The 12,856-nt window shown below is 47.0% G+C and overlaps 1 protein-coding gene across 3 annotated transcripts in view; it reads left to right on the top strand.

Moving 5' to 3' along the window:
- The window catches only part of PALD1 (phosphatase domain containing paladin 1), a 141,964-nt gene that overhangs the window by 85,413 nt on the left and 43,695 nt on the right, over nucleotides 1-12,856 (top strand). For 2 of the 3 annotated variants that reach the window (XM_081244960.1, XM_081244959.1), the window contains exon 19: nucleotides 5,989-6,138. The exons of the other annotated variant lie outside the window; for it this stretch is intronic. In XM_081244960.1, the coding sequence (XP_081101086.1) occupies nucleotides 5,989-6,138 (150 nt within the window). The remainder of the gene's footprint in view (nucleotides 1-5,988; nucleotides 6,139-12,856) is intronic. 3 annotated transcript variants of the gene reach the window in all.

The raw sequence follows: 12,856 nt of genomic DNA, 5'->3' as shown, positions 1-12,856 counted from the left end.
TATGTGCATGTGTGTCCGTATGTGTGGTGGTTCAGCACTTCTCTGCCAAGGGGTGAGGGGATTGTAAAACTGTGATCAGTGGAAGGAGCTCCTGGGACCCTGATGGAGGTGCGGCGGGGTCTTGGGACGACCCGGACTGGGAACTGGAATACTGTCCAGGGAGCCCTAGAAGTCCTCTGCAGCATCAACGGGGGTGCGCTGCTCCAATCCCCCCTCAGGAGAACCCGCTGCAAGAGCAAATGGCACAACTCCAGCCACTGCAGCTTCGATCCAGCACGCACCAAGGCCGCGCTCCGTCTCCATCCCTTTCCCCGCTCGGGCTCTCCCAGACGATGGCTGAGGCCGGCAGGGCTCTCGAGCCACTAGCCACGCTGTTTCTGCCCGTGGCAGCCTTGCCTGGGGCCTCCCCATTGGTCTGGCTTGGGGTTCCCCAGACCCACCCTGCAGCGTGGGGCTCTTGCTTCCTCTCTCCCTTCACGGGCGTCAGACCCGCATCGTGATCTGCAGGCTCTTCCTGCCTTCTGCCGCCTCCTCCTTTATCCTTCACAGGGGTTTCCACAAATAAATCTCTTGCACATCTGATCCCATCGTGGCGTCTGCCACTCTGAGGACCTGAATGACACACCCTCACCCTCTTCTTGGCCTCTCTGGGCAGCTTCTTTGTCCCTCTTGCTGGTTAAGGCAGCCTTTTCTGGCACTGCGTAGGGATACCATCAGCCCGGTTTCCAGCTTCATATGTTACAGTTCCAGCCAGACTCAGTTGTCTTTCTCTCTCTCGCACCGCCCTGCCCTTCCATCGCGAGTGTGGGGCTGCGGGGCCTGTGGACTGGGGCCCATGTGGAAGGAAATTGTTGCTCACCTTCTCTGTGGATGGGGTGGGGTGGGGAAGGCAGGACTGAGGCGCTTAGAGTTATCTGGGTGGATACCCCTAAATCTGCGAATGGCAGTGCCAACCTCTGATTATTTCCTAAATAAAGGGAATATTTCCTAAGTAAACCATTATAAAGGTTTTCAATTTGTCCTCCAGAAATGTCCTATTGGATAGTCTCAAATAGCAATTAATGAGCTCACTGTTTCTCATGCCTGGCCAGCACCACCTATTCCATTTTTTAAAAACTTCTCGCTAGTTTTGTGGCTCACAGTAGAATCTCATATGTGTTTAATTTTATATTTTATTTATTTACTTATTTTTTTATTGAAGTGTAGTTGCTGTACAATATTATATGTTACAGGTATGTAATATAGTGATTCACAATTTTTAAAGGTAATACTCCATTTATAGTTCTTATAAAATATTGGCTATATTCTCCATGTTGTACAGTATATCCTTGTAGCTTATTTTATACCTAATAGTTTGTACCTTTTACTTCCCTACCCTTGTATTACCCATCCCCCCTTCCCTCTCCCCACTGGTAACCAATAATTTGTTCTCTATATCTGTGAGTCAGCTTCTTTTTGGTTGTATTCACTGGTTTGTTGTGTTTTTTAGAGTCCACATATAAGTGATGTCATATAGTATTTGTCTTTCTCTGACTTATTTCACAAAGCATGATATTCTCTAGGTCCATTCTTGTTTCTGCAAATGGCAGAATTTCATTCTTTTTTTATGGCTGAGTAATGTGTGTGTGTGTGTGTGTGTGTGTGTATACACACACATATATAATGCCACATCTTCTTTATCTGTGTGTCTGCTGATGGGCACTTGGGTTGCTTCCATGTCTTGGCTATTGTAAATAGTGCTGCTCTGAACATTGGGGTGCATTTTTTGAATTAGTGTTTTTGTTTTTTCTGGATATACTGGAGTGGAATTGCTGGATCATATGACAGTTCTCTTTCTAGTTTTTTGAGGACCCTTCATACTGTTATTGAAGAGACTGTCTTTTCTCCGTTGTATATTCTTGCCTCCGTTGTCAAAGATTAATTGACCATAAGTGCATGGGTTTATTTCTGGGCTCTCTGTTCTGTTCTATTGATCTATGTGCCAAGAGAGTGTCTGACTCCAAGCCCGTGCTCATTTCAAAGGTGGATGTCGGTGCCAGCTCTGGGTACTGGAATCCTCTCTGACATTTTCAGTGATGGGGAGAGAGATGTCAGTCCTTCTGGAAGTGTGCCCTCGCTGGGGGGAGGGTTGGGAGGGGGGTGAGGGGAAAGCATGATTGCTTTGAAAACCCTCCTACAAGGTCTTGTGGTTCTTACACTCAATGCTTTTCAAACCCCCGTGTTCTTTCAAGAGGTTCCCCTCAACACCCACAAGAAGTACTTGTTTCCTATGAGTCACTCTGATAGATTATCTATGATGGGGGCTTTTGAGTTTCATTTTGCGCCTCCCCTTAGTATATTCTTTCTTTTCCTACCATCTGCCCACCTCACCCTGAATTAAACATCAGTAGTTTATGAAAACACACACTTCCCCATTCCCACCCCAACATTTGAAGTCACCACTCTTTTAATTTTTGCCCATCTGATAAGGAAAGAGTCTTTTGTTTTTATTTTAATATGATTTTCCCAATTACTAATGAGATGAAACATCTTTTTATAGGTTTATTGGCCATTTGGATTTGCTCTCTTATGTGTTTGCTTATTTTTCTACTGGGTTGTCTCTTTTAAACTAATAGGCGTAAAAATTTTAATACAGTCTGTTTCATTTGTAGGTAGATAGATAGATATACAGCCAGTTCTTTCTTCCAGTTTATCCATAATTGTTTTGGAGTTTATTTGGTCAAATTTTTGCCTTTTATATTTTGTGTCTTGTGTCAGCAGACCTTCTCTACCCAAGGTTACTTATCTATTTCCTTGTTTTCTTTGATTGCTTGTAGAATATTGTCCTTTATGTTTCTTTCTTTAATTCACCTGGAATAAATGTTTGTGAATGACATATGGTAGAGAATATAATTTATTTTTTTCCAAATGCATATCCAGTTGGCCTATGTCATTTATCGAGTAGCCAAGTTTCTCTACTCCTTGAACTGCAACCCTTGTCATATGTTAGGTCCCTGGGTATACATGGGTCCGTACAGTAGACATGTGATTGCCATTGCCTCTAGCATCCATTCATCTTCCAACAACCATCTCTGACTTTCCATCCTAAGTTTAAAAAATCTCGAGTGGATTTTTAATTTTTAAAATCTTTATTACTCTTTTCTGGACTTCTAGTTTTCCTTGGGTCAATTTTGGTAAAATACCAACATTTTCCCAGAATAACACATGGACATCTGTCAAAATTTTCAAATTTATTAATGTAAAATCATATGTAATAGTTTCTCTTTTCTTTTGGCTGCGCCCAGCGGCATGCAGGACCTTAGTTCCCCGACCAGGGATCAAACTCATACACCCCCTGCATTGGAAAGGCGGAGTCCTAACCACTGGAATGCCAGGGAAAACCTTGTAATATTCTCTTAAGTATTTAGAAGGCTCCTGTGCATCTGTGACTGTCTTCTTTCTCAATCTTAATGTTTATGAATATCTTACATATTTTCCATGGTCACATTTGCCGGTTTTTCTGTTTGTTATCTTCAGATAACCTACTTTTGTTCTTATAAATGTAAACATTGAGAATCTGTGATCACATAAACTAGTAGAGGTGACTTTTTGCTATAGTAATGCTACTTGATTCTATGAACCTCTTCTGAGTAGTATGCCAAAAATCACTTCATGATCTCTCATCAAAGCATTAGAATTTTTTTTTCTATTAGCTGTCAGTCAAGTGGGTACTCGTGTAATTTTGTTATAAGCATTGAGAATTGGAAAACACTGGAATTGCAAAAGGATGTATTACCTGGATATTGGAGTCATTAACTCTCTCACTTTCTGGAAAATATGCCCCCAAATGTTTATTAAGATTTGTCAAGTGACTACTAATTATATCTCTTACTCTTTCACTCAGAGGTACCCTGTATAAACTAACATACACAAAAATAGATGAGGAAAATATTGTTCATTTTAACTCCCCTTTTCCAATACAAACTTTTCTTTTTTTTACAGTCCAAAAAGTTTTTTAAAAACAACTTTATTGAGGTATAATTGACATACAATAAACTGTACATATTTGAAGTGTATAATTTGTTAAGTTTTGACATAGGTATACACCTGTGAAATTATCATAATCGAGATAATGACCATATCCATCATCTCTGAAAGTTTGCTTATATCCCTTTATAATTTCTCCTTCCTGACCTTCCCCCCCCCATCCCTCTCCACAGGGACACTTTGATCTGCTTTTTGTCATCATAGATTTGTTTGCATTTTCTAGGGTTTTATATAAATGGAATCATCAGTGTGTACTCTTATTTTCTGGCTTCTTTCACTCAGCATATTTATTTCAAGTCATCCATGTTTAATGTACATCAATTGGTCATTTCTTTATATTGCTGAGTGGTATTCCATCGTATGGCTATACCCTCAGTTGGTTAATCCCAATTGTTACTGGATATTTGGGTTGTTTCCAAGTTTTGGCTGTTACAAATAAAACTGTTATGAACATGTACAAGTCTTCATATGGACATATGTTTTCATTTCTTTTGGATAAATACCTAGGAGGAGAATGGCTGAATGGTGTGGTATGTGTATGTTTAAATTTTTAAGAAACTGCCAAACTATTTTCCAGATGGTTTCATCCCCACCAACAGCATATGGGAGTTCTAGTCCTTCTACATTCTTACCCACCTTGGAATTGTCAATCTTTTTTGACTTTAGCCATTCTAATTGGTGTGTAGTGGATGTATTTCCTACCACCACCCTCCCAGGTCACATTTTTAATTGATAAGATTTCCAATTCAGTCTTTTTTAGGGTAAGCCTAAAAGCGTTAGAAGGCTCATCTCTTTGAAGATATTAATTATTCTTATTTGAGGGCTTATTCAGTTAGTTCTATTTCCGTGGATGTTAGTTCTCTTTATCGAGCTTGGTGTTTGTTTTTCATGTTGTTGGTTTTCCTCAGTGGTTGGTGAATTTGGTTGTGCGCTCAACTTTGTCTTGAGATTTCAGATTATCCTGTTGGTAAGGCTTGTGACTATTGCACATAGCCTGGACTGGTGACTACTGGGGAGGGATGAGACTTGCTGGCAACAGCGTGTGCCGGTGGCTGCCCTTCTGGATGAGGGTGCCCCCCCCCCCGCTGCTAGGTGGATATCAGTCCTAGGATGCTGCCCCAAGTGCCCCACTCGCTGCTACTACCTGGCAGACTCCACTGCTACCCAGACTTGACCTGTGCTGCTGAGGGGGGCACGGGGAGAGCCAAATTCTCCCGCTGCTTCTGCTGGAATTCTCCAACCTTGTCTTGATGCGGGTCCAGGCTTCCTCCTGCCTCCTGGCTTGGCATCTGTGAGCTGAAAGCTTCCTTAAAGCTGGTTTCTCCTCTCTCAGAGGCTTTCATCTGCGTGGCTTGTGGGCTGTCATTTCCCCTGTCCATCCAGTTCCATCAATCTCTGTCTTTCAGGGATTCCTCACAATTTCTGACCTCTTGTTATTCTAGCATTGGCAAAGAATTTAAAAAATAGATACTTTTAATGACATTTTGAGGGCTGTGGGTTGGGAAGGGGAAACTAGAGCATGTGCTTAATCATAATTTGTATATGAAAATAGCTCATACTATGCACTAGGCCCTGTAGCAGTTAGGATCCTGGCAAAGAATGGATGGCAGCCTTAGCTCCAAGTTCAAAGACAATTTAATGAAAGGACCATTTGCAGAGGTGTGGGCAGGGTTAAGGGAACCAGCTTGGAATGGTGAGAGGCACTCAGGAACTAGTTACAGGGAGAAGCAGTAACCTCCCCTAGACTTGGGGGGGCAAGGGGACAGCACAGTGTTACCTGAGCCTGCCACAGGTATCTTCAGGGGACTCCGGGGACCATCCAGCAGAAACTGAGTTGAGAAGGGGGTAACCGTGGCCAGAGCAGCATCACTGAGCATGGGGCTGAGGGAGGAGGAGCAAATGCCTTGACTTCTCCCTTGTCTTGTCCTCTGATCTCCCGTCAGTGCCTTCCTTTGATTGCAGGAGGTGCCAGCAACATGGTCCACAGGGTGGGTCCCCGCCTCTGGAGATGGGGAACTGAGAGAGAGACAAACAGAGGATAACCAGCACAGCCTTCTCCCAGGCGCTTCACGTATGTCATCACCTCCGGTAGTTCCACGACAGCCTGACGAGGTAGGCCTGTTCTCCTTATTTTACAAAGGAGGAAGCCCAGGCACCTTGATCCAGTGACACCTCCAGAATTTCCCTCTATTCCTCCCTCTGCCTGGTGTGCCTTCCCTCCCTTCCTAGCCCACTGCTCCTGTGCTTCAAGTTCAGCTTGATTCAGGTCTCCTCACCACTGCGATCTAAGTGTCCTCAAGATACTTAGAGAAAGGGTTCTGACTTCTCAGGATGCTGTGCCCACATTTCCTCCAGCATTTCATTATGAAAATTTCAAAACTACAGGAAGGTTGGAAGTATTGTATGAAGAACAGCCCCGTACTCTGGGGCCCACTTCTCAAAAACACTTTCACACTACTGTCCATCAACTTGTCTAGACCTCCACTAACTTGTGAATTCCTTAAAAAGGAAGGGCTACCAGTGATCAATCTTTGCATCTCAGGGTCTGTGATGGCCTGGCACACGGAACGCAGTCAGTAAATGTTTGATGAATCGATAATTCACAAGGCATTTGGTGTTTCCCAGGAAAGGAGAAGGAGAGTTTTATTTCTTGAGTGCCTACGGGCGGTTTTCATACATTGTGTGGGGCATTGCGTTCATTATTTCACCAAAGCCTTGCAAGTCAGATGAGGCTGGGATTATGATCTCTCTTTTACAAGACCAAGAGAAGTTTCATAATTTACTCAAGGCTCACATTGTATCCCTAAGGGATCTGGGATTCAGATTGTCAAGCTGCCCTCAAACCCATGCTGCTGACCCAGTGCCTTCTCTGTAGACTGGAGGCTACTTGGTGCTGGGGACTGTACTTTATGCATTTCTGAATGTCCCAGGATCTCGCAACTAGCAGGTACAGTAAATATTTTTTGGCAAGAATGAATGAATGAACCTTTAGTGAGTATTTCCATACTACTGGAATATGGCATTCACTGCTGGAAATTCATTCACTATGGGAATATGATACCTGAAGGGAGCTCGTACATCTCTTCACTAAGCAAAGGAGGGATCTGAGGCTGGAAGGGCAATGACATCCAAGGTCATGCAGGGAGGCAAGGGCACACTCAGTGTGCTGACTTCCTGCCCAGTGCGCTTTCTATTTTTCCCATCCGAGCATCTGGATTGGTACCAGTCACTAACCCAGAGCCTGGAGACCCACAGAAACCGCATTTCCTAAGGCTGTGTGGGTGGGTGCCTGCCCAAGCACTAGCTCATGGTGCCCATCTTCCTTCTTCTTCACTGAGGGTGCCATGGGCTTCAGATTCTTGAAGTTGTGTGTGAAATTGTGTTTATATACTCTGCTCAGGAGAGCATCCAGTGTTTGCATCAGGCTCTCAAAACAAATACAAAAACCGTGACCCCCCAAAGCAGGTGAGGGCTCCTTTACGTGTTCTCTCCAGTGGTTCCCCAAATTCTTGATTGTGCAGATAAACAGAATTTTTAAAAGAATATTAGGATGCAGATTTTTGCAAAGTTGGCAAAAATTAAAAAGAAATGAACCCCCCTTACAACTCTATCGTATCATAAAAGGATATTTTTAACCCCTCCAAACAAGAAGGACAAGTTCTCTGGGGGATAAAAGTGACAGGCCTTCCAATTAGGTGAAATAGCTTTAACATGCTACATGGTCCTTATTTTGCTCACTTTGCTCTCGACTGAAAATGTTAGTGTGGACCAGCCTTTGGGAACCTTGCTCTCCATGGAGAAGCTTCCGCTTAGAGCTGTGGCCTGTGTGAGGACTCTCTGTGGCTGCCAGTAACTGGGCATGAACTTTGGTCACATGGGGAGGTTATGTCATTGTCCATTGGCTTAAGTTTCCTCACGAGGGTTTTGGACGAGAATCTGAAGAATACAGGCTCTGAGTGGCCAAAAGCAACCTGCTGTCCCCAACTCCCTTGGAAAGGAAGCACTGCGTGGTGGGCGTCTGTGGGAGCCCTGGGGGTGCAAGGCTGTGGGAACCATGAAAGCACTGGGTGGAGGGGAGCTGTGGCCGTGTGAGGTGACCCCACTCCCTTTGGGTTGCCCGGATCCCTGCCAATGCAGGAGACAGGCCCTTGTCCTTCCTGCCTTGGATTCCCCCGTCAGGGCACTGGCTGGCATTCTCTCTGGCTAGGCCCACCCTCTCCTTGGCTGAGGACAGGCAGGATCGCAGCTTTGTAAAGAGATTTGCCAGGGAAGGTTTGCTGAGGAGGGACGTTGGCCCCAGCAGGGAGTGGGTCTCTTGGGGGAGGTGAGAGCAGGAGACCAGTGCAGCAGGCCGTGGCTGGTGTGTCTTTGTGGTTCTGCAGTAACATCTCCGTGAGTGTTTCTTGGGTGACAGGTACTTCTGAGTATCTAACATGTGCCTGACAAATTCCTGCAACTCTCCCAGCCCCAGTTTCTACATCCCTAAAAGGAGCTGACAATGCTCTCCTGCCCCAGACCCCATCCTGCAGTGCAGGCAGGATTCCCCAGCTGTCTACGGGATCTGGGGCAGGACAGGCATCAACCCATTAAGTGGGGTCCCTTCCCGATGCCGCTGCACCTGACGTGTTTGTAGGTGCTTCCACAGCTGATCCTTTTACCACACAGGAGCCCACGTGTGATCTTAAACTCTGACTGAGGTGTTAGTGTGTCCAGGCGATGTGAGGAACAGCGGACTCGGAGGGGAACCCATTTGCTCTAGGTCACGTAGCAAGCAAGGGTGTAGCCCACTGCACACAACTGGTCTGGGAGGGCTGTGGGAATGCTCTTCACTCCAGATGGTACCAATAAAGGCCCTTTTGCTCAGTTTGTTGATACAACAAAACAATACACAACTGCTTTTTGGAAACAGTTGGGGGACATAATTAGGGAAGAATTGACCAGAATGTCTACATCACTGAACCCTTTCAAGGAAAGCCCTAGTATTATTTTCAGATACACTACAGATGAAAACCAAGACTAAGGTACCTTCTGGACCCAGTGGACGCCCCTGCAGCACCTGCTTAAATACCAGATAAGAATCATGAGGGATTACTCATGGTTTATAAGCTAATTTGCACGGTTTGCTTAATAAGCACATTTGCACGGTTTGCTTAATAAGCACATTTGCATGGTCTTAATGGTTTCCAAAGGACTCGAAAGCAGTTTGGGTTCTTCACAAAGTTATAGAATCCCCTGCCATGTCATTTGCCCTGTGAATTGGTTCAGCAAACCAAACTTCTGTTTTGTTTTTGAAATCAAAAACAGATGTTTATGTTTAGGCTGCCGGCTCCAGCTTAAACACAGGCTTTCTGTCTCTCCTCTGCCCAGTTTGCTCTTTAAGGGGCAGGGAGGGGTTCTGGCCAGGCTGGAGTCCCGTCCCCGGGCCCCTCCCCTGAGCTGCCTCCCGCAACTGGCTGCTCCCTTAGCAGCCGGCCTCCTGAGAGAGGAGAGGGCCCTTGGGGATGGAAGGGAATGGATGCTAAGGAGTGGGTCCTTCTGGGCCAGTCTGCTTGGCCTTGAGCCAGTCCCCCCCCACCCCGTCCTGCCTGTGGGGTCCTTGCCTGGCAGCTGAGGGGGTTAGAGTGACAGAGAAGCATGCTGCCTGACACCAGTAAATGTGTCAGGGATGCCCAGTAAATGTGTGCCCTCTACTTTCCCTCAGGATCCCTGGAATTCCCAGCCAGCCTTCCCCACCCTCTTATGGTCCAGAGGGTAGGCATGGGAGCTGGGCTCGGTGAGTGTCCCAGGGAGGGGAACCAAGTGCACCCCTCGTTCTAGCCCCTGGAGTGCGATGTACAACCTGCAGGTGTCATTTCCCAATGCTGAGGAGGACAGAGCGGGACAGCCAGGGTGGGCTAGGAGCCTCCAGTGCAAGGTGGGCCAGAGTGGAGGAGCGAGGGACCAGAGGGGAGGGAGCCCTAGTGAGAGCCCTGTGGCCTGGCCAGGACAGGAAGAGTGGCTGAGGGCGCCTGGGCACCGCCCCAGGTCTGCAGTAGCTGAGGGGCAGATGCCCAGGGAAGACAGGTGGGGTGGGGTGTGGACTGGAGGCAGGAGCAGGACATACCTGGGGCCATTGGCAGCAGAACCCCTGGCTCGAATCTTACCTTTCCCAGCACTGAGTAACTGGGAGTCTTTGGACTAGTCATCAAACCTTTCTTAGCCTCAGTTTCCTCACTTAGAAAGTAGGGCTCTTAGGAAAAGTAAATGAAATCATGCATATTTACACAGGGCATGTCTCACAGTAGGCACTTAAGAAATGGTTGATAAAGGTAAAAACAAACTACCTTGAGATCTCATCCTCCTCTTGGCATTTATCATGAGCTTGTGCACCTGTGCATGAGGGCAGGGGCACCTTGGTTGGCTCTGGTTGGAAGTCCCTTCCTCCCAACTAGTGGCTCCCCACACTGGTCTCAAACTGTTTCAAGGTAGAAGGGGGAAGAGTTGGCCTTTCTGGGTGGGGGCAGGGCCACCGGGGGCAGTGGGGAGAGAGGAGCTGAGGCCTTCCCTCCAGCCTAGCCTCGGCTCTTATTCCCAGGAGCAGGGCTCCAGTGCTCGCTCTCCCACCCTCCCCAGTCTCCTTGTCTCCCCCAACCCAACAAGCTCATTGTCTTGTGAGGCAGGGGGAAATACATGCCAACATTCATTCATTCAACAGTGTTTTTGGAGCACCTGCTACGTGCCAGGTCTTACTAGGGGCATGGAGGCCGTGATGATCCAGACAGAATGGGACAGTTCCAGGCAGGAGAATCCCGAGGCCTAGTGACGGTGCCCACCTATTTGGCTTTCTTCACTGCCCCCCACCCCACCCCAGGGCCACTGCTGTAGCGGGGAGCTCTAGGGGGAGGGTGGAGTGGTGGGCAGGGCTAGTTCCTTGGGGCCTAGAGGGCTTGGAGTTGCCATGGCCCTGTCATAAGTGTGAGGTTGGTCTCTCCAGTTCTGGAGAGCTGGGCTGGATCTTGTTTAAGTCCTGATTTGACAGGTAGGAAGATAGGCACAGGAAGGTCAAGGTAGAGGCTAGCTAAGAAGCCAGTGGCAGGCTGCAGGAAACAGTTTGGTGGTTTCTCAAGAGGTTATACATAGAACTACCACATGACCCAGAAATTCCACTCCTTGGTGTTTATCTAAAAGAAGTGCAAGCAGGGACTCAAGCAGAAACTTGTGCCACAATGTTCATAGCAGCATTATTTACCATAGCCAAAAGGTAGAAACAATGCAAGTGTCCATCTATGGATGAATGGATAAACAAAGTGATATATCCATACAGTGGAATATTGTTCAGCCATAGAATGAATAAAGTCCTGACACAGCCAACAACATGAATGGACCTTGAAAACATTATGTGGAGTGAAAGAAGCGAGACACATAGGACAACTACTGTTACGATTCCACTTGCCTACCTAGAGTAGGCAAATTCAGAGACAGAAAACAGAATAGAGGTTACCAGAGGCTGGGTGGGGGGTGTTTATTGTTAATGGGTACAGAGTTTTTGTTGGAGAAGATGAAAAAGATTCAGGTATAGATAGGGGTGATGCTTACACGACACTGTGAATGTATTTAATGCTACTGAACTGTATGCTTTCAAATGGTTAAAATGATAAATATTATGCCCTGTATGTTTTTATCAAATTTAAAAAAAGGAGAGTGGCAGATGGCATGAGGAGATTGCTCTTCCTGAGAACACCCCCCTAAAGCGGGTCCTCTTCAGCCACTCGAGGGCTTTGTGTTGAGAAGGTTGGGGAACTATGCAAACAAGACACTAGGGGAGATGGTGCAAAATACACTCTCGACACCTCAGGGGTCACACCGTGGGACGGCTGGAGAAACAAGCTCCTCGGCTTTTTGGGAGACCTCATTTCTAAAGCAGGGATGAGTACATCCACCAAGTAGGGCTGCTGGGACGATGCATGTACAGCCTTCAAAACACTGCAGTAAGCACTCAAGAAATGTTATTTATTAGTATTTCACTTGTGCTGTTAGAGAAAAGTAAGGGGAGTGAAAAGGCAAAGGAGAGGCAGTGAGGTCTCTCAATTAGTGCAACTTGGAAAAATGCCTTATAAAATGAAGTCCCATGAAGCCCCACATTCCCGAGAGGGGGATCTGGTGGAGGTGGGAATGACGTCCTCAATGACTGCCTCCCAGTGGAGGCAGGACCTTGGGTGAAGGTCCCAGCCTTCCGGGTGATGACTCCTGTGAATAAAAAGGACAGGGAGATGGGGGGACCTTCAAGATGGTGGAGGAGTGAGACATGGAGATCACCTTCCTCCCCACAGATACATCAGAAATACGTCTACATATGGAACAACTCCTACAGAACACCTACTGAATGCTGGCAGAAGACCTCAGACTTCCCAAAAGGCAAGAAACTCCCCACGTACCTGGATAGGGCAAAAGAAAAAAGAAAAAACAGAGACAAAAAAAGTAGGGATGGGACCTGCACCAGTGGGAGGGAGCTGTGAAAGAGGAAAAGTTTCCACACACTAGGAAGCCCCTTCGCAGGCAGAGACTGCTGGTGGCGGAGGGGGGGAGCTTCGGAGTAGTGGACGAGAGCACAGCAATGGGAGTGGAGGGCAAAGCGGAGAGATTCCCGCACAGAGGATCGGTGCCGACCAGCACTCACCAACCCGAGAGGCTTGTCTGCTCACCTGCCAGGACGGGTTGGGGCTGGGAGCTGAGGCTCGGGCTTCGGAGGTCGGATCCCAGGGAGGGGATGGGTTGGTGGCGTGAACACAGCCTGAAGGGGGCTAGTGCACCCCAGCTAGCCGGGAGGGAGTCCGGGAAAAGGTCTGGACCT

The sequence above is a fragment of the Mesoplodon bidens genome (genome assembly GCF_964165515.1).
Source record: "Mesoplodon bidens genome assembly, chromosome: 1".
Lineage (NCBI taxonomy): Eukaryota > Metazoa > Chordata > Mammalia > Artiodactyla > Ziphiidae > Mesoplodon > Mesoplodon bidens.
The sequence above is the reverse complement of the archived record's forward strand: the minus strand, read 5'-3'. Positions and strand labels throughout refer to the sequence as shown.